Genomic DNA, 26,328 nt, shown 5'->3' with positions numbered 1-26,328 from the left:
TCCAGGGTCAGAGACTCTCTCAGAGGTCAGTCATGCATGACTTAACCGGATGAGGATTGGAGCTCCATGGCTGTGAAGGTTTTTCCCCGGACGAACAAACAAGAGTGATGCACAGAAGAGAGGTGGGGAATAGGAAGGGAAAGGAACCTGGAAAGGTAAAGCCAAAGGAGAACGAAAGGGGAGGGCGGAAGATGAGACTCGAAGAAGGGGAGCAGCTGATTCCTGGAACTATGATTCCAACCCGGGAAACAAGATGAAGGTGGATGTTATGAAGAAAAGGTAAATCATGAGTATGATTGGATATTGAGGTGATACCGTCGAGGACCAGCAGTAAGTAATTGTAGTAGTAGTGCAGGAATGTGAGGCGGACAGTGCAATAATGGAGCAACAAACCGCCTTGGATGGAATTCTGCCGGTTCAATGGATGACACGGCTTGATACCTGAATTGGTTTAGAGCCAAAGCTCCAAGCTGGGGGCGAGCGATTATGTAACCAGTGGCAATAAGTAAAATCAACTTACCCCGTGATATCTATCTGCTTGCCCGGCGAAGGGTAACGCAGATTTGAGGTCGATACGACATACTGTCCACAGTATGTGCAAACACTCGTCGATCTCCATAGAGCTTACTAGAGTACTCATGTACTTTACAGTACATACAGTACTGTGACTTACCGGGTGTTGTTGAGTTTGGTGTTCTTGGGAACTGTACGAAGGGAACTCCGTACGATCAGTTTGCTATGTTTGCTTAACTGTCTGCAGGCTAGAGACTGATCTATAGCTTTCAGTATCCGTATCATCGAAATTATTCCTTCGCCTCCCGATCTGACTGCTGCCTATGATGGGAGCAATTTAACTGAAACTAGCTTAAATAGCTTGTAAACGGTATCTCAAACAAGATTCCTCTTCCCGTTTGGCCATCCAGCCACATGAGGACGAGAGGAAAGCCGGGGAAGAGATCTTTGGAGGGAAGAGGGAGTTGGTTGCGGGAAAAAAAACATTATCTGTATAGTAGTGTGGATGGATGCAGACAAGGGATGCATGCAGGTTCAGGGCGGTGTGCAGTCGCGAGTCGATGGGGTTCGGTCGGGATCAAGAATTGTTCCTGTCCAACCTGCAAGCATAATTACGACACCCGCCTATGATGATCATGATTGTCTTACCCTCTCACTTTTCTCCCTAGGGAGGTGCTTAAATCGACCGCCACCTATCGGTAGACTCTTCCTATGCATGTTTAGCGGTGCGGAAATTGAGACAGGAAGTCCGAGATTAAGCAGTTGGGTGGCCATGTCATTGTCTCACTACTCCAATGGTCCGGTGCTGTACATTCCAGGCGTTGTTTTAGATCATCCGGACATTCGGGACTTCAAGGTGGGACAAGCTAAAATGGAACTAGTCTGGGGCGGTTACCGAATGACTCGTCGAAATCGTGAGGGATGCGCATAATTGTCGCGGATGAAGAACACCCTCTCCCCGCACCATCAGAGACGCTTGCTCTTTGGTTATAGTCGGCTGATGCGTGGTTATATTGGTAGCTTGAATGGAAGGGGTAGGGTTTGTTTTCTAATTCTGCACTGCCTCTATATCGTTTCTGTCCATGTCGATATATGGCACAACGGCCTCAGTAGATGAATTATATATTTAACCCCAAGAGTGTACTCTGATAGCCATTCAACAATGTATACATCGTATTCATCTAGATATCTGATTTTGGGCCAGACTAGTCCATACCGACAGATGTCCCTGAAAACTTGCCAGCCACCTACGCATCCTTCGAGCGAAAACACCTGCATCTGAAAGGGCTTTGATTCATCGACAATCCCGCCCGTATTTCATCCTGTGAGCGCCATGGTCTTTATCTCTTAGCAACACCAGCACCAGCAGGAGGAGGGGTCAAAGTTGATGGACCGGCATCTGGGCCGTGATGTGTCTTTGCTCCAACCGGGGTCAGAGACCACTCAGAGAGCTTCTCTTCCATCCCAGCACATAGCCTTCCAGGGAATCCCCGAGCGGTTAATTGCTGCGGCAGCCCAGGCCCTCCATCATTCGTCCTCCTCGTCCTCGTTCCATTGTCACCTTCTCGCATCGATCTGCGCAAAGCCCTCCTCCATCGAGATCTGTCATGACATACCCCTACAAGTGACCCCCTCCAGTTGCTTCTCGCTTGTCGCCATCGGCGGAGCTCATGCGTGTGCCTCATGGTGTCTTTATGTATCAACTTGGCGGTAACTTGCAGTTGTGCCATCTATTCTACTACGTACTTACCGACTTACCGACCTACCCCACAGGCCTTCACCTCCCCTCATCCGCCATCATCTGTCTCATTCTTCTTGAATAGACGGAGTAGTGCTTGAGAACTCATTGTCCCTTCCCCCTGAGTGGATTCTTTTCCTTCAGCACACGGGAACCTTCATTCCAACCCCTGTTCTCATTGGGTATGATGCACCTCTACACCTCTAAATCTCCACGGGATTCGACCAGAAGGGTGTTTACAACGGCTGGTACATCCTGGAGAGACAAACAGAATACGTACTACCCTGTAGTTTGATCATTCCAGACCATGATTTAACCTTTCCGATTGAGGAGGCCCTCACCCACCCCGGGCCCTTTCTATTTTAATTTGACTCATACCATTAAACTGCGCATAGGAGGGGATGGTGGGAGGCAAAGGTGTTAAGAGAGACAGAGAGAACGCAGGTGAGAAAGAAAACCTCCGATGCTGCCTGCATCTGATCAGCCGGGAATAATGAAAACGACCGTTGGGGCGAGGTACGTAGGGCGGATATTCCTTCTGTTCTTCTTTGCTTTCTTTCCCTCGTTGTTTTGCTGTTATTTTGCTTTTTTTTTTTTTTTCCTGCCTTTTTTTTTTTTTTTTTTTTCCTCTTTTTTCCTTTTCGAATTTTCTTTTTTTTTTTTTGCTCTAAGGAAACATAATCATAATAATAATAATGCTGGATATTATTATTTTCCTTCCCCTCGCCTTCCGGATCCAACCAAGCTTAATACGGAACTAGCTTTGGAAACTCAAGCTAGTGCAGTTCTGGTTCTCGACTTCTTCCGCATCCACACCGTCATTCCATCTTGCTCTCGTCAAGCTGCTATTTGTATCCAACGATCCTTTCCTCTCGTGTGCCTCTGGTCTATCCTGTCCTTTTTTTTCCCTCTTTCCCTTCCCTTTCCTCCCTCCCCTCCTCTTCTTTTAATTTGTTTCTTGCATGATCAGAGATATTGGTGCAACGTACACCTCCGGTTGCCAACCTTTTACTCTTCTTTATAGTCTTTGCTTAATCAACCTGTATTCTTCTTCTCCTGTATCTATTACAGTCCCTTTTTTTCCTCATTTTAAGTTTTTAACCTTTCACGCCCTTTTTCTCTCTAAAGGATTCTTCCCTTTCAATTCTCATATCTGTGTTTCTTCCTGTCTTTTTGCGTCAAGAATCTCTTTTGCTCTTTAAATTTAATAGAACATTACAAGACAGACATAACTTTACTACTTCCCACGTGTCCGCCGGCTCTCGTTCAACTCCCGGCTTTCTTCGTTCGACGAATCCCCGATCATAATTCGCCTCGAACCTCGAGTACTTTCCCGCACTCCGAGCTCTCACCGCCTGTCATCTGTATTCCTCGTCCTGGAGAGAAGGTCGCGGTCGCAGTGTCATGGAAATTATACCTTGAACGTCCAAAGAAAAATCTCGGTCACTGAGTGGACATCCATCACACCATGGATCCTCATCATGCAACCCGGGAACTCCTGGGGTACCTTCGTACTGGATCCCCAATTCTCCTTCTCCTCGTCTTCATCGCCTCGTTTGTTGCCAATTCTATCCTGGCAGCCAAGAACGTGAATCGCAACAGCAAAAATGCGCAAACTGGACCCGGGGGAAGACCGCTCCCCAAGCGGTCAAGGAGCACAATGACCGTACTCAAATCTCCTCAACGATTTTCTCAGAACGCGAAGCTGCTCTTCAAATGGTTTTCAGTAGGAATTCTGTTGACCATTGTCGCAGAAGGCGCGCTGAATGTGTCGCATGTCATCATTGCTAGATCGGAGCATTGGTGGTGCGGCCAGTCCGTTGTGGTAAGTTCGCTGCTTTGATCCTGTGGAGCTCCCTGTGTAATCGCCATGTGTTGTCCGTCCTGCGAAGCAGCTTCTAATTTGCCATAGATATATGTCGTTGGGTCATTCTTTGACTACGCCATTATCCTTGTCTCGCTGTTGGACACGAATCCGTCCCCGACATTTGCTCAATTCCTCCCATGGCTCATCGCAATCCCAATCGAAATCGGTGTTCTTGGCACATCCCTCTCTATCTACACTGGGCCCCATCGAGAACCAGTGGTTGGAGATCCTATTGGTGGTCGTCTCCGACATGGGATAACTCCCTGGGAAGTGACAGGGGTCGTCTTCAATTGCTTCCGAGTGCTCATCCTCGCCACCATGGTCCTGACTTATGTCGCGAACTCGATAAACGTCAACCCAAAGAGGGAACGAAGCCGTGTGAACGGCTCTACCGAGACTACGGGACTACTCGATGCCCACAATGTAGAGAATGGGGATGGCTATGGTGCGACAAACGGCCATGGTGCGACGAACGGGCATGCTCAACCTTCGAAGCCTACCGATCCATGGGTACGCCCGACCACTGTCCCTTCTACAAGCTGGTGGGAATACTTGAGTGGATACTCCCTGTTCTTTCCATATCTCTGGCCGTCCAAGTCTCGCCGTTTGCAGATTGTGGTGGTCATCTGTTTCGTGTTAATCGTTTTGCAGCGCATTGTCAATGTGCTTGTCCCATATCAGGTGGGTGTCATCACGAACATCCTCTCCAGAGAGGATGGCGAGTTTAGGATTCCGTGGTTCGAGATCTGCTTGTATATTCTCTACCGATGGTTGCAGGGCAACCAGGGACTAATCGGATCCTTGCGCTCAAATCTTTGGATCCCTGTGAGCCAATACTCGTACATGGAGCTGTCGACCGCGGCTTTCGAACACGTGCACGGCCTCAGTCTCGATTTCCACTTGGGAAAGAAGACGGGTGAGGTGCTATCTGCGCTCAGCAAAGGTAGTTCGATCAACACATTCCTCGAGCAGGTCACCTTTCAAGTTGTTCCTATGCTGGTCGATCTTTGCGTGGCCATTGTCTTCTTCCTGATTTTCTTCGATGCATACTACGCCCTTGTGGTCACCATCATTACTTTCTGCTACCTCTACGTCACAGTGCGCTTGGCACAGTGGAGGGCGGAGATTCGGAGGGAAATGGTCAATAAGTCCAGACAGGAAGATGCCGTCAAGTAAGGGCTAGCTTGAGCCAACGTTTCACTGTTTTAGAAGCTGACGAAATCACCACAGGAATGACTCGATGGTCTCTTATGAAACCGTCAAATATTTCAATGCCGAAGACTATGAGTTCGGCAGATACCGCCAAGCCGTGTCAGACTATCAAAGAGCCGAGTATCACGTTCTCTTTTCTCTCAACCTTATGAACACGTCACAGAACACTGTCTTCATGCTGGGTTTGCTCATTGCCTGTTTTATCGCTGCATATCAGGTGTCCATGGGTCAGCGAGATGTAGGTCAGTTTGTGTCATTGCTCACCTACATGGCACAGTTGCAGGGGCCTCTCAATTTCTTTGGAACCTTTTACCGTTCCATCCAGTCCGCCCTTATCAACTCAGAGCGAATGCTGGAGCTTTTCCGGGAACAACCTACCGTTGTAGATCGCCCTAGCGCAAGGCCTCTGTCCGTGTGCAGCGGCCGGATCACATTTGAGAATGTTGAGTTCTCGTATGACACGCGGAAGCCGGCTCTGAACGGCCTCACATTCCACTGTGAACCAGGCACCACGACGGCTTTGGTGGGTGAGTCTGGCGGAGGAAAGTCCACAGTCTTCCGACTACTTTTCCGCTTTTACAACGCCGAACGCGGTCGTATGTGCGTTGATGGTCACGACGTTGAAAGTATAACCATCGACTCTCTTCGGCGGCACATGGGCGTTGTACCCCAGGACACTGTCCTCTTCAATGAGACACTGATGTACAACCTGAAATATGCCAACCAAAACGCCACGGACGAGGAGGTATATGAAGCGTGTAGAGCGGCTAGCATCCACGATAAGATCCTGTCCTTCCCCGACGGGTATAACACTAAAGTCGGCGAGCGTGGCCTACGGTTGAGTGGAGGAGAGAAGCAACGGGTAGCCATTGCTCGTACTATCCTCAAGAATCCGCGGATTATCCTTCTGGATGAGGCGACCGCCGCTCTCGATACCGAGACGGAGGAGCACATCCAAGGGGCACTTGCTAGCCTTGCTCGTGGTCGTACCATGCTTGTCATTGCTCATCGGTTGAGCACAATTACAACGGCAGACCAAATCCTAGTTCTGCATGAAGGACGCGTTGTTGAGCGTGGCACACACGATCAACTGCTGGCTATGAAGGGCCGCTACGCAAGCATGTGGCGCAAGCAGATTCGGGCCCAGAGAGCCGCAGCTGAAGCTCAAGTGCTACAAGATCGAGCCCAACGCCTGCGTAGTGCATCAACGTCGGGCGCTGTTGGCGATGATAGCTCCAGTCAGTCTGACGAGGATCGGAACAGTAACGCCCATGACGCGGCAGGTCGACCAAGTCAGGGTCAATCTACCAACAAGCCTACCGAAGAAAGCCGAAGATGAGGGCCCCGAGTCATTGTATAGATGGTACGGCGTTAATACCACGGGTGGCATCGTTCGTCCTTGTCTCGCAATCCACTTCTACCAGCTGTCGTGGAAATTGCGCGAGACTCTGGCGATTCAGATTTGAAGCCAGCGACATATTATACAGTCCCACACAATCGTTTGAATACAAAGGCATCCTATCGACTTATCACTTGTATGGCATTGCTTTCATTGCCATCTCAGGGGAGACGTCGAGTTGGCCCCCTAGTTCGGCCCAAGGTTACGAGCATGGAACGGTGAATGAAACGTGCTAGACGAATTGCATTTAGCTGACTACTTCATGTGTTGCACTTTGCCAACATAGTACTTAATACAAAAGAGTTTTTCAGGATAGCATCAAAGCTGCGGAGTAGATCGACCACTGCAATGGTACGGAAGTTCAATAGTCAACCGTTCGGTATCCATGATACTCAGTCTGGGGCCGGTATTTGTGCCACGGGCAACTTACTTAGCAGCTCTGGGGTAGGTTACTATTGGCCGCCGGCCTATTGGCTCGTAAGTTATGGATCATGCGGCCACCGCCTGCCTAAGATAGTTAAGGTAGTTATACGCCGGGCGCCGCCTGCGCGGCGTTCCAATGTCGGGGGGAATGTCTCAATGCTCCGGAGCTCCAAGACGGACTTAAATATTTTGTGCTAACATCATTATCGCTCCTGCCCCTGCACATCCTCTCCAGGCTGACGGTTTCCAAAGACCAGTTGAATGAAACCTGTGCTTTAAGGTTGATTCTCTCAACAGTATCAACCCAGGAATACTTATAGCCCTGGTTCACCATCACCATCACCATCACCCACCGCGAGTCCTAGCAGAAGCTCCACCACTATGCACAGCCCATCACCCCAGCTTCTGCGCGCCTTGCGTACTTCCATCTTCGCCGACCGCAGCGTCAATCTCTGTGCCCAGCTCACATCCCGATCTCGCTCGCCTCTCTCTCGGATTGGCCTCTCGGTCTCATCTCCGCGGCACAACAGCAACAATGCCCGCCCTACCCGCATGATTCCTCGCGCCCACAGCGCAAAGCCCTCGAGCCACGACCGCGGCCCTCAGTCGACGGAGGACACGCAGACGGATTTCGCCGCCCTCAATGTCCTCGGCAACATCCCCGCGCCGACCACTGCTATCGATGCCACTTTGGACACCGGGTTCCACCTCAACAACGGAGTGAAGATTACCGGTGGCGACGGCGTCATGCTCGTGGGCGGAGAGGCGTTCCCGTGGCGTCCGTGGCAGGTAGCCCCCGGGGGTCATCGGGATGCTATGCTCAACAAGAAGAGTCAATTCGAGCTTGACGAGCAGGCCTGGGGTGTATTGGATCTGGTGTGGCCTCGTCCTGGTAAGTCACGACATCTTTTGCTTATCCTGTATGCTAGGGAAAAAAGCAGAAAAAAAGGAAAACAAGATTGATAGATGTGTCGCTAACCTCATTTGTTCCCCCTCCCCAATAGATCTCCTCATTCTTGGCATGGGTGAATATGTTTTCCCTCTATCGCCGGAAACAAAGAGATATCTCAATTCCCTGGGCTTGCGGGTTGAAGTGGCCGATACTCGCAATGCGGCTGCCCAGTTCAATCTGCTTGCTACTGAGAGAGGTGTGTCGGAGATCGCTGCGGCTATGATTCCGATCGGATGGAAGGGGAATATCAGAAGATAGATTACTGTTCACTGCATATCACTCTGTGGTGAGTTTTTCATGGTGGATGGTCTGGTACACTCAAGACATCGGATGTGGAGGTTGATAGCTGTAAATTACGAGGTTGGGAAACAGTATCTGTGTGAGAGGGTACTAGCACGCGATGGAGAGAACCTCCACTACGGGCTTGTTTTCTTTTTTTGTTTCTCTACTCTTATTTCTTTTTTTCCTTCTGTGTTCATGTATGTATATTATGCCAAAAAAAAAGAGCATTGAAACTGCATGGATAATACTTACCTAATCTATCTATCAAAGTGAGGCGGTGACGTCGATCCCCCGTACGAAGCCATTCCCAAAACAGCAAGTCAGGGTCACGCTGGCCCATTGATTGCTTATCAGCTGCCCCGAGTTGCTCTTGCAGCTGTAACTTCGTCCTCGTCTTCTTCTCCTCTCTCCTGTTGTCTTCTTTCTCTCCTTCTCAATTTTCATTAAATACTCGGATTTACTGTCACTACTGCGCAATCATACATTATATCTTTCGTCTTCTAGAGGCAACAACACAGGAACATGGCGCGACAAGAGCCACTCCTGGCCTCGCGCCCGTCCTCCGATCGCTCGTCCATCCGCAACGCCGAGGAAGAGGACGCTCTACTCACCGGAGAACGCACCAACCGCAGTCAGGGCCGGGGCTGGGCATTCTGGAAAGACGTTGGTCTTTTCACATGGGCCTTGCTCGCCACCGTCGCTGTGATTGTTTTGTCTGTTGTCTATCAGCACGAGGCAAGCCGAGTCAATGATCACTCGAAGCATCCGTGGGGCCCCGGGGGCAAGCCGACCGGCAAGCGCAACCTAATCTTCATGGTGTCGGACGGTATGGGCCCGGCCAGTCTCACCATGACCCGGAACTACAAGCAATACACAGAAGGGCTTCCGATTGACGATATTCTCGTCCTGGACCAGCACATTATCGGTACCTCCAGGACGCGATCGAGCTCCAGCCTCGTGACCGACTCCGCTGCGGGTGCCACGGCGTTCTCCTGTGGCTTCAAGAGCTACAACGGTGCCATTTCTGTTCTTCCCGACCACTCTCCCTGTGGGACAGTCCTCGAGGCGGCCGCTCTCGCAGGCTACAAGACCGGTCTGGTGGTGACCACCCGTATCACCGACGCAACACCAGCCTGCTTCGCCTCCCACGTCAACCTTCGGCAGTACGAAGATCGCATCGCGGAGCAGGAGATCGGTGAGCATCCTCTGGGCCGGGTGGTGGATCTCATCATGGGCGGAGGCCGGTGCCATTTCCTGCCTAACTCGACTGAAGGAAGTTGTCGGGCTGACGATCGTGACCTTATTGAGTTGGCGAAGACGAATGGATTCCACTACTTGAACGACCGGGAGGGATTCGATTCGCTGGACGGAGGCGCTGCTGTGAACTTGCCGCTCCTGGGTCTTTTCGCCGAGAAGGACATCCCTTTCGAGATCGACCGCCGTAGCCAGAATGATGTGTATCCGTCTTTGGAGGAGATGGCCCGCACCGCGCTCAAGGCGCTCAGCGAGGCTACCGCTGACAGTGACAAGGGATTCTTCCTCATGATTGAGGGTTCACGCATCGACCATGCTGGCCATGGAAACGACCCAGCTGCCCAGGTCAACGAGGTGTTGGCTTATGACAAGGCTTTCGCGGCCGTCTTGGACTTCCTTGAGAAGGATTCTACCCCTGGAGTGGTGGTGAGCACGTCCGACCATGAGACCGGCGGTCTGGCTGCCGCGCGACAGCTCCATGCTTCCTATCCGGATTACAAGTGGCTTCCTGGGGTGCTGGCCAACGCTAGTCACTCGTCAGAATACGTTAACAAGAAGCTCCAGGATTTTATCTCCAAGGAAAGCGACTCCTCTGCACAGAAGAAGTTTGTTCGGAAATTGCTGGAGAAGGATCTCGGCATTACCGATGCCACCGAGGAGGAAATCTGGGCCGTGCTTGATCCCGACTCGCCAATCACTCCCCAATATGTGTTCGCAGATATCGTGAGCAGAAGGGCCCAGATTGGATGGGCGACACATGGACATTCTGGTATGGCGTCCACCTCATCTTATTGCTGATTGATACACTAACCATCGCGTCTAGCTGTTGACGTGAACATTTATGCTTCCTCCACGAAGGATGCCTGGCCTCTCCTGGGAAACAACGAGAATATCGATGTGGGATCATTCCTCACCAAGTATCTCAATCTCGACTTGCAGCCCATCACCGATAAGCTGCAAGCGTCCGAATACTGGTCCGTGGCCTCGTCGGAGCACCAGGTCGACACATCATCGTTCGGCTGGCTGGGTGACCCACTCGGTGCCGATGTCCGCACTGAGGGGATGGACACCTACCATGGCGAGTTCAAGCGCTCGCTGACGGAGGGAGGCTGCAACTGCGGTGGTGCTCACTAGACTGATAGTCGGCTGTAACTGGCAATTGTATACTCTTCATTCTTACTTATTTCAACCGTTATGTCATGACAACTTTGCATGGTCATTCTGGCGTCCGGGCGGCTGGATCATCATAACCACAACAACCACATTCATCAGGGCCATTCGGTTTGTCTCATCTCACAGTTGGTCAAGTCCTCTACATAGTAATCGTCCACAATCGAATATTTGCATGAACAAGATGGATGAGCATTAGCTCGAAATCCTTTGCAGCAAAGCCCTCAGTTGGGGGGGGGGCAAAGTACAGTACCAATCAGAAACCAACCTCCTTATGCTCTACAACTACTCAGTACCTAATAGCCCATCTACACGTACATACACACATACACTTCTGTCCCTACTACAGTAGACTCCCCCTGAGCCCCACCCACCCATCCACGTAGTAGGCTTGTCTTTTGCCTGCTAAGCGAACCCGACCCAATGCGACCCGAGTGTGGGTGTGGGTCACGTGAAAATCAGTTCCAATGGACCCTCATCGATCTCGCGTGCGGTATACGCGCATCGTCATCGATAGCATAGGCCCGAATTAAGCAACGCGATACAGAGAGGACTCCGACGAATCTCTATCTCGCGGAATAAGCTTCGGTCATGTGCGTGGTTGGGTTTCTCGAATGCAAGGGTAATCCCCCTGCTGGATGGTTCTTTATTCAGAGAATGGGTTGGGGGAATGAAGATGCGGCGGGATGGATGCATGGAGGGAATAAATAGTATGGCTAGTGTTCCTAGGTGGGCGGGTGGGTACGCCAATAATGGCTTGAGGTCGAGGAGGATAGAAGAAGTGGTGGGTGGAGTTGGGGTCATTGGAATCGTTGTCGTGGGTAGTAGGTCTAACTGTTTATGGCTGTCTGTCTGGAGCTCTGGGATGAATTAAGAGAAGGAAAGGACCCCAAAGCAGAACTGTCTTTCTTCTGATCCCGCACATCATAACCTCCTTTTATAGAGCATCGTCTCGTCCCTTGGGTAAGTTGTGTAGAACGCACAGAGATTAAAAAAGTCACTTATATGAACTAATAAACGAAGCAACCCAACGTCTTGAAATCTAACTGGTGCGTTTATTTGCAGATAATCCGCTAAAAAAGGGTGTTATTTATTGACCTGAAGGTACTTATCTACGGCACAGCACATCATAAGCATCCAAACGACATGCCCACGCCAATACGGAAACAAAACAGGGTATTAAGTAAAGGTCTTCAAAAGCCATTTTCATGACGTCAAAACAGGGACGCAACCTCCGATGCGCGATCATTAAAAAGCGTCAAGACATCCACTGGGAAAGAGTAATAGGAGTAAGGGGGTCAAGAACAGACAAGGGCGAATAGTGCGCCAGGTATAAAACATCAAAGGTAAGAATGGTACGCTGAAGTCGTAGAAGGAGTGACGGTATTTCGGGCCAGGTAAGAGTCAAGCAAATATATGAATAAGAATGTCCAAGAAGGGGAAAACGGAGGTTGTTGACTCTGTTTATAGAGTGACCGAAACGACAATTGCCACCAATGCGGCAAAGAACGAGCCTCTCAGAACACGCTCATTTTGAGAGGCGACGCCGTTGGAGCTAGTGTCGGTTGAGGTACCCTGGCTGAAACCCGTCGAATCGCTTGAGCTACCACTGCTGGTGCCAGTGCCGGTGCCGGTGCCGGTGCTTGAGCTCGTGGCTCCAGGCTCATTGCCCGAGCCTCCACGGTTTTCGGGGACCGTGCTGTTGTCGCCCGTGGTGTTGGTAGTGCTGCTGCTACCGAGATCCATATCCAGGCCCGTAGCGCCAAAAGAGGCAAGAACGGTACTGTTGTCGGTAATCACAACCGAGCTCTCGAGCCCTTCCTCATTGACAAACGCGTAAGACTTGTCGCCTTTCGAGACCGTACCGTTCGGGGCATCGTAGCACTCAACCGTGATGTCTCCGAAGGTGGCGTAGTAGTATCCCTTGTCCTTGATATCCTCGCTGTCCCAGTCGATCTCACCGCCAGCCCACTGGATTGTTCCCTCCGCATTGCTGGCTTGGCCTGCAGGCCACAATGACAGCTGCATTCGTGAAGGTGTTTGAGGGTATTTGTAGGTCTTGGAAGTTGCATTGTAGGTGGACTCCTTGGTCAGGGTGCGAGTGACCTGACCGTCCACAGACCAGGTGATAGCATCTTCGGTCCAATCAATCTCGTAGTCATGCCAATCGTCGAAAGTATCACTGCCATTAACAGCGGACTTTCCTCCGTTGTTGTCTAGAGATCGAATGTCAGCAGCGGACTCGTGTGGGCCACAGGGGTCAACTTACAATCCAAAACACCCTGCCAGTAGTAGTTGGTCTGGACGTTAGCGAGGTCGGAACCGACAAACTCGAAGTCGATCTCGTCCTTGACATCAGACAGCAGGATGAAGGCGGTGACAACACCTTTACCCCGGCTGCTCTTGACCTTGCCAGAAATCTTTCCATACCAGACGTAGTGGTTGTTGGCGAACAGACTGCCCACGGTGTTCTTGGGCATTGTTAATAGAAGATTCCCGTCCTCGATCTTAGGGTAACCGCTGTAGACCCAGTCGGTCTCGGAAGAATTTCCGAGGTACTTGGTGTTCAAGGCGGAGTTGTCCAGGTTCTCCCACGTGTAGGTTCTACTCTGACACACGGGCTCGGAAACGCAGGAGTCGAGGGAGTAAGACGAAAGTGGATCGCATCCACCCAGACAGTAAGCGCCGGTACCACATTCGCCGTACTCTGATGAAGACGGTCAGCAACGACACTCTTGATGGCCAGGGATTGATCAGGATCACTAACGCGAACAGCAGGGGTACTCCTCAGGACATTGCGAGCTGGTGCTGCATGTGGGAGCGGAAGCCAAGGCGGATGTGGCGGCCAAAGAGGCCAAAAATAGGGAGGATACGATGTGCATATTGGCGGTTGTCAACGAGTCCTAGCTTCGCGAGACCAAAAGGCGGCGAACGAGTAGGGGGGGAAATCGAAGACAGAGAGTGGAAGAAGAATTGGAATCGAGAATCACTGCAGATCTGGGGGAGCGCGGAGGGCCAGGCAATATATTAGCCAAACTGTTGTGCCCGGGACGGGAACCACATGTCTTATCATTCATTCATGGATCGTCTGATGCAGAGCGGGTTCCTGAGCCACGGAAAGCAAGAAGGAACTTACCCAAGATCCCCACAGTTCCCTTTTAAGAATACAGTATATTATTAACGACCGGTTTTGAACCAAGACCAACCAACGAATGCGCCAATAAATGAGGGATCACGGGACGATTCGGGAGTGAGCTGCCACTAGTGGGATAGTAGATAGAAAGGGTCAGGATGTGAGTGATAGTAGTAGTAGTTAGTCGTTGTAGTATTAGTTGTTGAAAGCGAGTGAATGAGTAGACGGAGGGAGAGAGAAAGCGAAAGAGAGAAAAGAGAGAAGAGAGAAAGAAAGAGAGAAGAGGAACAGGAGGAAGTCAAAAGGCGAAGAGAAATCGCGAAGACCGAACGAATTGTACCACGAGGCTTACCTCTCCGAATGGGGGAAAGAGGGAGGGAGAGATCATATATAGGAAGGAGGAAGGAAGGAAGTACTGCAGTGGTGTGGTGTGTATATGGATGAATGGACAAACCTAGGCTAATTAATTTGCTGGATGCGTTAGTTAACACACTGCATGGCCACGCTAGTTGCCGAGCTAGTGGCTAAGTAACCTTGGTAAACTCCTCAGTAGTCAGTCAGTACATCCTCTACAGAGACACCCTCTACAGAGAAGTTCAAAGATTGCTATCGCAGAATACGTAATGATCACCCTGGGTTACCCCCTGATTGTCTTTGAAGAATGGATGACTGAATGAATCCTCCGGAGAGATGGTGACGGCAGCATGAAACCATTCAAAGCGTGGTATGCCAGGTTGTTGACCCTCAAATGGTTGACTGGGCCACGAGGGGCGAATGCAGTAAGTAATAAGGAAGGAAGTAAGCAAGCAAGTAATTGCCTTAGGCCCTGAATTGTAATTTTCCCTGAATTTCCCCAGGACCCTCTTTCGCTCGGCTCAGCGCTCTCTTTCCCCTCGGCCTCCGAGGGATAATCCATGATTCTCCACTACTAGTCCCTTTCGGGGGTCCTTGTCCCCTCCCCACTCCCTCGCTGCTTTTGACTCTCTTATCTCCGCCGCTTAGACTACTGACTGACCGTTGACTGGCTCATTATTATTACATTATTGTATTTGCCTCAAGATGCCACCAAGTCGCTTGATCCTACCTTGTCTAGTATCACTCCCTCTTTCCTGCGTGTGGGCTACCCATCTGAGAACTGTCAACTTGCGCCACTCTCAAACCTAAATTGAAATAAATGCCTTCGTTGTCGACCCTATTCAGCCGAAATGAACCAAAATGGAGAACCTCCGATCCTGGTTCAAGCCCGATCAATCAATGGTCTGAACGCTCACAAAGTAATGTCTTAGACTCGATGGAGCTGCCTGTCGCCCACAGTTCAGGTACCCACGCGCCGTGAGCCCTGCTCGCGGACTAACCCACCTACTCGTTCTTCTCTGTCCCCCCTTGCCCCCATGCTCACCTGACATCTGAAGCACTGCCAGATAAGCGACAACACTCAGGGGGTTTGTCGCGAACAGTTAGGTTTGAAGCTAAACTGACATCATATCATGCCCTCGCTATACAACCACACTCTAAACCAGAAAGTCCAGATTTCGAATGGCGTTCGGTCCGTGTCGCCGCTCCATCGGAAACAAACTGACCGGTTGCGTGAGGTTGACGCCCACGGGTGCTGTTGAACACTCACCCTCACATTGTCTGCTCCACGCGCACATTCCGATTACCTCAGTCACTACTTCGGGCCCCTTGGACCCCGTCTGTCCCTTCCCCCCGATCGACAACCTTGCCGCTTGCTCCGCCCGTCCCTTATCTCTAGTAAGGGGGAAGAAAGAGGGAAAGCAACCACAACACACCTAGTCTTGTGTTTTGTTTTCTTCCTCACGGACCAGAACCACTAGTAAACAACATCGATTCTTCGTCACTCCGGGTCGATTATTATTCTAAGTCAAGATGCCATTTAAGTGGATTCTACTTCCGCTCTCTTACCGATAGACCATGGGTAACGGTAGGCAGACAAGATTACTCATTTTTAGCTAGTTTGGGTAAGCCACAACTTCTTTCCGGTCTTTCCCACGGTTCTTGGGCTCTTGGGTTCTTTGTGTTATTCGATAGGGATTATTTTTAGGATCTCTCGTCCGTCGCCCCGTCAGCCATGGAATGTGTCCTGCAAGACTCACAGACGAACGATTCTCGCGATCACGAAGGGTAGAACACAAGGAAGCATTCCATTCTAATTGCTATGGTACAGCACTATGTATGATCAATGAGCGTTGCATAAAGAAAGAAAGACTTGAGCCTCCAAACATTTGAAGCAACCCCAGCAATAACCGCATCGTTCCATCTCACAAACATCCAACGGTTTTTTTTTTCTCTTTATCAGTCCCCGCCGTTCATTATTCGATCCCCAATCAATCCGAAACCCACCCTAAGCCAAAGCAATTAATCACCAATCAATTTCGCCAAAAGAAAAAAATCCCCGTCTACCGTCTACCGTCCACATATCACTTATCAAAATCATATGTCGGATGTTGGATGTAGAATCCTTCTCGAAAGAAACAGTCGAACATCCATGAACAGTATTATAATAAGACCAGTCTTCTGCAGTTACCATACTGTAGGTAGTAGGTACCTTATTCCGTAACCAACCACTGCATCCATCTACCGAACCTTATTCGCCAAAACCGCCAACCCCCAAGCTACCAATCACAACCCCCAAACTCCCCCCCTTTTTTTTTGACTCAGTAAAATGCTTTGCAGATTAGATGCACTAAACTGCAGGGGTCAGAGAAAAAGGGTGGGTTCATTTTCCTCTCTTGCTTCCTTGGCGAACTCTCAGCGGAGTACCATAGAAAAAAAAAACGAATAAAGCTCCAATCCTAATTGTTAACCGGTAGTTAGTTGTACGGAGTACTCCGTAGTTCAGGGGAACACTAAACAGTACCTGGATAGTACTGAATATCCTTGGCCTATGAATCAATATACCTAGTATATTATATAACTCCTGCATTTCTTGCACTTCAATCTTGCCCAAAAGTTAGCCCTCACGCGATGATTTCGCAAAGTGAGAAAGGACTGAACCCATCATCGATTGTCTCTTCTATGTAGGTACTGTACTGTACTCCGCAGTTACACACGAACTGTTGGAATACTCCCAAATTCAGACGGGGTTTAACATCTCTACAACCTGCACCACCGGTGTACATCCACCTCGACAGCACAAGATTACCCAGCCAACCCACCGCTGAACAATCGTGTTGTTCTTCTTCTTGTTGATGCTGATGATGAGCAAGGGAAGCAAGGGGATCTGCCGATATGAATGCATAAAAGGGGAGGATAGGGATTATCGGGTAATGTCGATCCGTGCTTTCCCAATTCTTTCTCCACCAAACCAAGAGAGAAGCCTTCCGCTTAGTTACTGCCATTCCGTTGATCTATACTACATCAGTAACTTACCAACCACTACTCCAGGTTCAGAAGCTCAAGAAAGGTTGGAATAGGTGGGTTGAACGAGACAGGCTGATAAAAAAGAATCTTTGTTATAGGAACTCTACAGGAACTCTAGAGGATTTGGATTTCTGGGCGATGTTTACCTCAATTTCCAGTACTCTGTAAACCTACTTCGCACGGGCGCATGCGTACAGTATCGGGACAAGGCGTTTGTTGTGGTAAGTACGTCCGCGAATGTTCAGCAGCAATGACTTGATTGCCTATGTCTACTTGATACCACAACTTCGTTCGCGACTGCAGAGTACTCGCGAGCGAAATCACTGCTTCTATCTACGGGTACTTGCCTAGTTGCCTACGATGACAGACCTTGAGAGCCAAGTTTCGCTACATTATGCTTCGTACCTTTCAAGTAACAATATCCATAGAGGGATATTTTACTATGGTAGATGTAAATGTAAGTAAAAGACAATTTAGCATAAGCAACACGTCCAGAAACAAGGATCCGAACATGCAGTGATCTGATATCCCTGTAAGAAAAAAGGAATATCCCCACCACTGCTCGTGCGCCTGTCGACATCCTGGGATTGCAACCCGGACCGGATCGTGCGTGCGCGCACCAGGCGGCCACGTTGTTCCAGCATCCGGACAAACATTCCGTACAAGACTTTCGACTAGCAAACGGTTCAGATCCCTGTTCTGCACTGTTAGTCTGTTTCTTTTTTTTTTCTTTTTTCTTTTTTCTTCTCACTTCTCAAGTTTTTTTTCTGACTTTTTCTCCTTTAATCCTAAGATTCTCGCACCAGTTGCATGTTGTAAATCCAGATCGATCAGATAATGTCTTTTGTCCTCAGGTTCAATCATCACCTTGATGGGATAATTTTACCCAGATGAAGGACATATTCAATCAGCGGATGACCCGCTTCACATAGCCTCTGCCCATGTTGGCACGGCTCTCGCGAACTAAGGCGAGCTCCTTCTCACAGGGATCAGAGGAGTAGGTCACAGAGACACCACTGTAAACGTTGCGGCCGTTTTTCCAATTCTCGAATGTCTCTAGCACGCGGCGAGCGACAATGGTGCTGTTGAAAACAGCAGTAGCTACAGGCCAGTCAGCGGGTGAGGCCATGAAGTGAAGGGCAACGTGTACAGTCGCTCACTTACCATTACCAGAATTGAAAACCCAAAGAAAGTCGATAGCGCCAGGACCCGCGAGCTGGCGAATATCATGCTTCCACTTGTCAGGAGTCATGCCCTCCGCAAAAAGTCTCTTTCTGGCGAAAGAGAGGCGGCGACGCTCTCGGATCGGCTGGTTCATGCGGCGGAGGTCATCATTCCAGTCCACAATCTCCGCCAACTCGACGTGATAACCGGTGCCGAAGCGACCGTAGCCCAGCAGCTGTTGCATCTCGCGGTTGGACTTCAGGAACTCGACGGCCGCGCTTGCAAGCTGAAAAGTCACGCGAGTTCTATCGTCAGCCTCGACGCGAATCTCCTGCAGCGCACCCTCGTGGATGCGAGTGGTAATAAAGGAAGTGTGCTCTCTGGCAGTCTTGCCATAGATGCGGATTACTCCAGCCTTGGCCTCAGTTGGGTTTTGCATAATGTGCGGAGTGAGACTGAGTGCAGCATTGGCCAACTCACGGCATTCGGCCTCTTCTTCACTATTATGGCTCTGTCTAGATAGAGAACTCGAAGTCAAGGACGCGGGTGACATATACTGCACTAGCTCCTGGGCCTGGGCCTGGGCCTGGGCCTGAGTGGAAGACTCGGGCACCGTGCCAACAACGCGAGCCCAATTGCCATTCGGCAGAAGCTGTCTGTCACGCATCGGTGCCTGCTGCAAGACAAGGCTGCGTTGATTCTCCTGTTGAGCCTCGCTCAGAGAAGAGGGGGCCACTGTAGGCTGAGAGGAGTTTTCAAGAGCTTGACCCTCGACGGCGATCTGATTGTTATCATCGACCTACTCCAATTAGCATTGTTGCAGCTGTAGCTTCAGTGGCAGTGAGCTTTCTTACCTGCGGTTCCAGGAGGAAATCCGAGGCTGGGACATTCATGATGCCCTCAGAGAATCTGATGACGATCATGGTGCTCAATCTCCCGATATCGTTGGCGACATCAGCGTTGTTTTGGCGATCACGGAACTGACGAGGTTAGTGATTTACTTCATCAACAAGCATTTCGACATCGATGCACACACATAGGCAGAAATCTGGGTCAGATGTCTAAGCGCCTCGGCCATCGCAGCATCAACTGTTTTGACAGTGTATGACATGTTGTCTGAAGTACAGCACAAGTGTCCACGTTGCTAAAGGTAACAGATGCGGGCAATAGGAGTATATGAGCAGGAGAAATATCCTAACATCGAAGTCCATGCTTGTTAACTTATATCGGCGGCAGTGCGCGTCAGTCGCGCGAAGTTGATATGACATACCTTGGGAAGTCGGCTTGAGACTTTACTCAAGTGGTCTCAGATTGTCAAACCCTCAGATATGAGATACGAGAGTATTTCCCGAGGGTATTCAGAACGACGAAGACGTCGACGTATAGAGATAAGAAGCCGAAGAACCAAAGGCAAAGCTGGACGATGAGTCCAATCCAAGCTCCACACCGGAGTGAGTCCAGGACACCCACACAAGAGGACTTGACCGGAATGTGGGTGTCGGCGGACTGGTGTTATGTACACTGGCTGCCGTCTAGAGAAGCTGACAGTCTGGGCAGGTGTACTTTATCAGAAAAGATAACAAACAGAAAGCGAACACGCCGCTGAGGACGATGCAGGAACTGGGGATTTTAGATATGAGGAAGATATTCAAAACAGGAGGAAGAGGAAGGGGTGGTGAGGGCGAGGTGGGGAAGGAAGAGAGAAAGAGGGAGAGAGAGAGAGAGATTAAGAGGAGGCAGAGGATGAAAGAGAAGAAGAAGAGGGGAAGAGAAGGAAGTGAAAGAGGGAAGTGAGAGGAAAGGGAGAGGGGGAGAGGGAGGGAAACAGGCTGGCTCTTGATATATGGAGGGAGTACGCACAGTGAATACTTCACAACCAGAGGAAGATTCCGGACTATTCACTGATTCCTACAGCGCAGCTCTATGGACGCTCGTGGACCCTTTACAGCTGGACTTCTTGGGTATATCGGAGACTCTTCTGATCAGACTTGCCTTGTTCGAATATTGAACCGGACAACCTGATATTCCTCTATTCCAGCACGCCTTTCAGGTTCACATAGAAAATGTGAGCGCAGCTTTGGACCATATAGCTGGTAGACGAAGACAACTCGCATGAACAAGTGAAGGTGCTCCAGCTTGAAGGGTATATTGCTAAAGCAAGCCTTTCTCTGAGGAGAAAGGAAAGGAACCAGCCTGTGTTACAGTATAACTGCCTTGCCTGGATAAGACATGCGTATTCGAAGCTGGAGACATGTTGAAAACGCACTCACTGGCATTGACATCAGTGTACTACAGACAACCCAGATCAAAGCTTCTCTGTACAGGGCTCACTGAGCATCACGAGCATCATCCGATACCCCACCATCATTGGCGAGCTGCGTAGCTGACCACGCAGTCCGTCTCAACGGGGACATTAGCAGCATGAGTTAAGGCTACGGATCGCAGCTAGGCACTGGTCTCTCTTTCCCAAAGAAAAAAGCAAGACAAAACGAACCACAGGTCCCTTTCTCAATTGAGCGCAGCTTAACTGACAGTAATTACCTCTCATACTACTAGGCATGGCAACATATCTCATATCTCAAATCTTACACGCGAGTCAAGCAGAAAGCGGAGGGAACGACCTCACGAAGCTAGCGAAAAAAACAAGGAGAACGACCGATTAGCCAACGTACTCTCGGGGCGCAAAGGAGGAAGAGTTCCACATACTGAGCAGGGCATTCATAACCATCGGGGTTCTTGGTCAAGTACAGCTGGTGGTAGTCCTCCGCATCCCACCACTGGCCCGCGCCCACGATTGCGGTCGTGACCGGCTGCTTGTACCATTCCTGGGAGACCTTCTCCGTAACCTCACGAGCAATCCGATCCTGTTCCTCGCCATGCGTGAAGATCACGCTGCGGTACTGCGTGCCAATGTCGCCGCCTTGACGGTTTAAAGTGGTGGGGTCGTGCATGCGGTAGAAGAATTCTAGAAGGGAGCGGTAGCTGACAATCGAGGGGTCGAACGTCATCTGCAATGCCTCGGCGTCTGCAAAGTAACCACAAGAGAGGTCAAAACGTCAGTTTCCGTGCGACTCAAATAACCGCTCAGCTCGCGAATGCACTTACGACCAGTCTCCCCCGTGCACACAGCACGATAAGAAGGGTTCGCGCTGTGTCCACCGGAGTAGCCGACCTTGGCTTCCAAGACACCTTTTCCATTGCCGAAGTGCTTGCGGAAGAGGTGCTCCACACCCCAGAAACATCCGGCGGCTACTGTGGCGGTCTGCGTGTTGGTCGACATGTTGCGCGAGGTGGACGGGGTGGTTAAGGCCAGGAAAGGTGAGCTGGTCGAGAATTGACGGGCAATTCGAGAGAAAAAAGTCGAGCCAAAAGCGGGCGCCGCAAAGGCCATAAATAATTATTTATGCGATTGCGCTTCTTGCTCCACCTGAGGTTTTGGTTTCCGTCGGAGAGGGGCACCTGACAAATCCCTTCTCCAGATCCGAGATCGGTTTTCTTTTTTTTTTGGTCAATTAGCGAGGACAGGCAGGTAGTGAAGAGAATTTGAACACAGTTGCAGTGGAATAAGAGTTTGGGTTGTTTTAATTGTACAATGCAGAGTCCAGCTGAGTACCTCTCTCTCTCTCGCGCTTTGGGGTCTCGGGAACTCGCCCGCCATTGTGAATTTGTCATACTCCAATTCTAGTGGCGTCATTCCGCGCATGACATAAGATTCATGGGTACCATTAAATCATCTCTCACCTGTCTATAATACGAATTGTGCTCTTGATAAAGGTATTATTATCATCTTATTCAGCAGTGGGCTGGATAGATGGCCTCCTGTAGACGCGCATTGGCCACGAAAACCTTGCAGCAAGCTTTTATTGTACATATCCCGAGCAATATGCCACTCATGGGAAAAGAAAACAAAAGCATGTAACCATCAACAATGAAGGAAGAAGATGGCCGACGATGTCTGTCCAAGCCCTGGATGGAACTCAAGCCCCTTCAAGCTGAGAAGAAGTATAGTATAAGGTTTGTACCGAATCTCGGATTGCGCGGTCTTAATTTCAAGGATGGACGAAAGCAAATGGTATCTATTCCCAAACACCGTACCAGCAACCCAAATCACCAATGCAATGACACCAAACAATTTCATATGCAATTCATCTACCTCATACCGAATCCATTGCTGGGGTAGAGATGTTCTGGAGGTCTCTCCAAGGAAGGGGCTGCCACCATGCTGAGCCTTATGGCATCACGACTGGTAAGGCTGATATCTCGCGGGCGAATGTCTCCACCCAATGTGCTACGGCGTTGTGTGTTCTTCATGATCGGCAGAGCACGAGGACTCAAGACACGAGGTTTGGTCTCCTCTTTCTCGCTCTTAACCATGCGTCGTGCCTGCGAAGCTGTGAACATGGTATTCTCCGTGGGAGAACTGCCGTAGGTTACAGCTGTTGGGCTTCGGCGACGGTGAACGCGGAGTGCGTTAGCCGATGGTCCAATTCCAAACGAGCCTCCGGAGATGCGCCTCATTGCAGACGTTATCTTAATAGCGTCATCTTTGCTTGCCTTCCAGCTTGTTGCACTCTTAGTGTCTGATGCAGGGCTGCCGGAGTAGCTTCCACTCGGTGTGCGAACGGCAATTCTTGAGGGGCGCTCGACTGAACGGTTCAAAAAGCTGCTGTTCTCAATGTCCCGGAGGGGCGAGGCTTCGTTGTCGGACAGGGGAAGTGTGGACGTGGGAGGTGGTCCCATCGGCGAACTACCGGGCTTTTTCGAAAGGAACCCAGTTTTGAAGCGGCTGTTGTTCTTCTGGATATTCAACGTCGGTTCTGGTACAGCTGAGATTGGGGACGAGGCGCTTGACGGACTGAAGTTGCGGGTGGGCACTGGAATTCCGCGCGGGATAGGAGATGCCCGAGGCAATGGTGGTTCTCCAGGGCTGGCTTCTGGTACTGGTGCTAAACCCGGCTTTTGAGGGGTCTTCTGGACTTCCGTCAATGCACCATCTTCTTCGTCATCCCTCCACCGCACACTTCTCTTGATGATCGGCTTTGGCTGGGCTTTCTTGGGCGAAAAGCTGACGCTCTTCCTTCCCACGTTCAGCTTGCGGCGTCTAGGAGAACCTTTGGTAGGAGAAGGCGGTGCTGCTGGGGTCAAGACCACAGGTGTATATGAGAGTCGACCGATGGGCGGTGCAGCGGCTAAACTAACCCTCTTCTTTTGCTTGGGAGAGCTCATAGTCTTAATGGGACTGGCTGGTAAGAGAGACGGAACACTACCATCAGGCTTGACCAGGCTAGATGTCACGATAGAGCAGGAACCAAGCATTCTGGCAAGAATCTTTCTGCCTGTCTCGACAGCCTCTTCTTCACTCATCTCCATGATATTCTCAATCTCAGAGATAGTTTCGAATTGAGCCTGAAGCAGCGTTTGCACGGCGGCTGCGTCCCCAGCTTTATCTTGTTCAGCAACCGCGGAGAGAGCCTCGCGCTCCGTATTTGCTCGCAATAATTCCGCTTCGCGATGGATATTGTCGATGTCGCTGCTGTCATTGAAATTGAATTCTTGGAGCTGACGAACAGCATGCTCGACAGCACTAACCAAGCTGCGGTCCCACGTGGACTTTGCCAACCGTTGATGATAGTGTTGCCTGCTACTCTCCAATTCGAGAAGGATTCCTTGTGCTGTTTTGCGAATGGCTCTGAGATTGGATAGTGGTTGTTCAGACTCGGAGGATGCACAAACGTGATCGAATGCCGCGATCCAAGATGAGAGTAGTCCGATCCGGCGGCTAATATGTCTCAATTTGATCATGTTGCTGGTCCTCTCCTGCCTTTCTGGCAGTGAGTGTTCGTAAGCGCTGCGGATACGAGCGATTCCTTCTCGCGTGACAGCGTCCTTCTTCTCGGTTTGCTTCCTGAATTTGGCGAACGCAACCTTCTCATAGTTCTTTTGCTGGGCCTTCAATTCATTAATCAACGCCATCTGTTCATCGATCTTCACCAGGAAGTCCTTGACGTGGCGGTTAACATTGAAGACATTTCGCGTAACTTTCGTTTGGATGTTCTTCGCTCTATTGGCATAGCGTAACGTATTCTGGGTCTCATCGAAATGTTGGCTTGATGGGCTGACGCAGACGATCATAACTGTCTTGCAATTGCCGCCCAGCGCGAATTTCAGAAGCCGGGTAAGTTTCGAGTTTCGATAAGGGATATGGTTTCGCTTTCGGGGATCGCAAAGCGCGTTGATGCAGCTCCCGAGGGCAAGGAGGGATTTGTTAATATTTGCACCTTCGAAGAGTCGTTCTCCTCTGTTCTTTGTAGCGCTGGCACGCTCGCTTCCTGCAAGATCAATGATGCTCAATGTGGCCATTGTATGGGGCTCGTTCACATCTGCATTCCGATCCTTTTGTGCAATATTGATCTGAAGGACCGCATGCGAGCGCGAAGAGGTAGCGTTGGCCTCCGTAGGCGACATGGTGCGGCATTCATTGCCCCTCATGATCATATCCATCACTTGCTGGACATTTTGCGGATGATGGCTCGACAGGCCAGCCACCGAAACCGAATGGTTGGAGTCCTCCCGAAGCATCAGACCTCCTTTACTACCTCCAGGCACCAGCAAATCACGAATTGTCTCGTTGTAGATTTCGAGATAGGAGAGCGAGATCTCGGTTGCTTTTTCGTCTGATCGTTCATCGATACGCTCAAAGAGCTCCTGCATCGTCATGAAGATGATACCCGGTTGCTGGGCGGTTCCAGTGATTGTATGAGTCTTTCCACAGCCCGTAGCACCATAAGCAAACACAGTAGCATTGTACCCATCTAGTACGCTGTCGAGAAGGCCCCGCGTTGTTGATTCATATACCTCGCCCTGAGAGGCATTTTGGTCAAAAATTCGATCGAAAGCGAAGGTCTGGTCCTTGACGCGTTTTCCGTTTGGTACGACGCTTTTCGAAAACTTTTGGACAGGGTTGTCTTCCGGGGGATCGAAAACACTAGTAGAAACAGAGATCAGTCAAGCCATGCACACTGGCCACGCATGCTGTGCTACTCACAGGCATCGATCGTCAATGACCTTGATGATAGATCGGAGACCCTTCTGGTTGAGCTTGGGTGTCGGCGCTGCCGCCAGTGACCCGTCACCAAGGAACAATGGGCCGTCTTCACATTTTGAGAGCTGTGCTGCTTCTCTAATTGTGAACGGCCTTACCCGGACCGCGACAGTGATGGAAGAAGCGTCGGTCATATTGTAATAGTGCAACCAACTATCACCGCAGAGGCGTCACGTCCCTCTAGGTAATTCAACGCGGAGGTCGGCTATCCAGGGGAGCGACGCCCTGTACCGTCAACAAGGCAGACGAAGAAAGAACAACGAAGAGATGGAAAAATTAGGTGCACAGAACGTGGAAGTGAGGAATGTTGATTGTGGACCTATTAATCAAGACGGCCCCAGAAAGTCTCCCCTGTTGAGCAACGCTGGCACTAGTTCGACCTTCGGCCAATCTGTTGACATTGACGTGTTTTCCACCGCCTTGTTGCTCCTAGCAACCGGACGACGTGTGGATAAAGTAGGCTTGCCGTGCCCCTGCGGTGCTTTCACACCGCTTCACATATCCCGGCCGACAGCCATTGAAAGAGCACGTCCAGCTTGTGACTATCACCACGCACCTTTGATCCATCTTCTCCACCTTCAATGCCAACGGCTAGAGACGGGTATCTACATGATCAGTTGAGATTATTATGTCGGACTCCTCGTCTACAGTTTACTATGGATCTGCGCTATAATCTGATAGCAGTTCCAGACCAAAGCGAGGTCTTGAATCTTAAATCAGGGAATGAGTTAGAAAAGA

At 50.4% G+C, this 26,328-nt stretch overlaps 8 protein-coding genes across 8 annotated transcripts; 4 read left to right on the top strand and 4 right to left on the bottom strand.

Moving 5' to 3' along the window:
* The first annotated feature begins 2,479 nt into the window (after positions 1-2,479).
* BO72DRAFT_284127 (uncharacterized protein) lies at positions 2,480-3,497 on the top strand. The gene has a single exon (XM_040940313.1). The coding sequence runs from the start codon at positions 2,715-2,717 to the stop codon at positions 3,273-3,275; it is 561 nt and encodes a 186-aa protein (XP_040804594.1). The 5' UTR covers positions 2,480-2,714; the 3' UTR covers positions 3,276-3,497.
* A 222-nt stretch (positions 3,498-3,719) lies between these two features.
* On the top strand, positions 3,720-6,669 carry hmt1 (putative vacuolar ABC heavy metal transporter (Hmt1); the record flags this gene model as incomplete). The annotated part of the gene is made up of 3 exons (XM_040947819.1): positions 3,720-4,076; positions 4,164-5,290; positions 5,349-6,669. 3 exons carry the CDS (start codon positions 3,720-3,722, stop codon positions 6,667-6,669), a joined length of 2,805 nt encoding a protein of 934 aa, XP_040804593.1.
* A 635-nt stretch (positions 6,670-7,304) lies between these two features.
* BO72DRAFT_397614 (Mth938-like domain-containing protein) lies at positions 7,305-8,609 on the top strand. The gene is made up of 2 exons (XM_040942065.1): positions 7,305-8,044; positions 8,157-8,609. The coding sequence occupies exons 1-2, from the start codon at positions 7,534-7,536 to the stop codon at positions 8,360-8,362; spliced, it is 717 nt and encodes a 238-aa protein (XP_040804592.1). The 5' UTR covers positions 7,305-7,533; the 3' UTR covers positions 8,363-8,609.
* A 166-nt stretch (positions 8,610-8,775) lies between these two features.
* Positions 8,776-11,074, top strand: BO72DRAFT_483711 (alkaline phosphatase). Its single transcript, XM_040947818.1, has 2 exons — positions 8,776-10,409; positions 10,464-11,074. The coding sequence occupies exons 1-2, from the start codon at positions 8,909-8,911 to the stop codon at positions 10,772-10,774; spliced, it is 1,812 nt and encodes a 603-aa protein (XP_040804591.1). The 5' UTR covers positions 8,776-8,908; the 3' UTR covers positions 10,775-11,074.
* A 786-nt stretch (positions 11,075-11,860) lies between these two features.
* Positions 11,861-14,048, bottom strand: utr2 (putative cell wall glucanase (Utr2)). The gene is made up of 3 exons (XM_040943973.1): positions 13,578-14,048; positions 13,080-13,517; positions 11,861-13,026 (listed from the first exon to the last, which is right to left on the bottom strand). Exons 1-3 carry the CDS (start codon positions 13,690-13,692, stop codon positions 12,275-12,277), a joined length of 1,305 nt encoding a protein of 434 aa, XP_040804590.1. The 5' UTR covers positions 13,693-14,048; the 3' UTR covers positions 11,861-12,274.
* A 4,183-nt stretch (positions 14,049-18,231) lies between these two features.
* BO72DRAFT_466014 (uncharacterized protein) lies at positions 18,232-19,599 on the bottom strand (the record flags this gene model as incomplete). Its single annotated transcript, XM_040946748.1, has 4 exons — positions 18,232-18,425; positions 18,489-19,287; positions 19,343-19,468; positions 19,525-19,599. 4 exons carry the CDS (start codon positions 19,597-19,599, stop codon positions 18,232-18,234), a joined length of 1,194 nt encoding a protein of 397 aa, XP_040804589.1.
* Positions 19,600-20,620: 1,021 nt separating this feature from the next.
* BO72DRAFT_483709 (peptide-methionine-S-sulfoxide reductase) lies at positions 20,621-22,076 on the bottom strand. The gene is made up of 3 exons (XM_040947817.1): positions 21,594-22,076; positions 21,195-21,513; positions 20,621-21,118 (listed from the first exon to the last, which is right to left on the bottom strand). Exons 1-3 carry the CDS (start codon positions 21,877-21,879, stop codon positions 21,085-21,087), a joined length of 639 nt encoding a protein of 212 aa, XP_040804588.1. The 5' UTR covers positions 21,880-22,076; the 3' UTR covers positions 20,621-21,084.
* Positions 22,077-22,272: 196 nt separating this feature from the next.
* Positions 22,273-25,933, bottom strand: BO72DRAFT_483708 (kinesin family protein). The gene is made up of 2 exons (XM_040947816.1): positions 25,534-25,933; positions 22,273-25,473 (listed from the first exon to the last, which is right to left on the bottom strand). The coding sequence occupies exons 1-2, from the start codon at positions 25,722-25,724 to the stop codon at positions 22,638-22,640; spliced, it is 3,027 nt and encodes a 1,008-aa protein (XP_040804587.1). The 5' UTR covers positions 25,725-25,933; the 3' UTR covers positions 22,273-22,637.
* Between the last annotated feature and the right edge of the window lie 395 nt (positions 25,934-26,328).

The sequence above is a fragment of the Aspergillus fijiensis genome (assembly GCF_003184825.1).
Source record: "Aspergillus fijiensis CBS 313.89 unplaced genomic scaffold BO72scaffold_8, whole genome shotgun sequence".
Classification (NCBI taxonomy): domain Eukaryota; kingdom Fungi; phylum Ascomycota; class Eurotiomycetes; order Eurotiales; family Aspergillaceae; genus Aspergillus; species Aspergillus fijiensis.
This window is presented reverse-complemented; position numbering and strand designations above follow the sequence as displayed.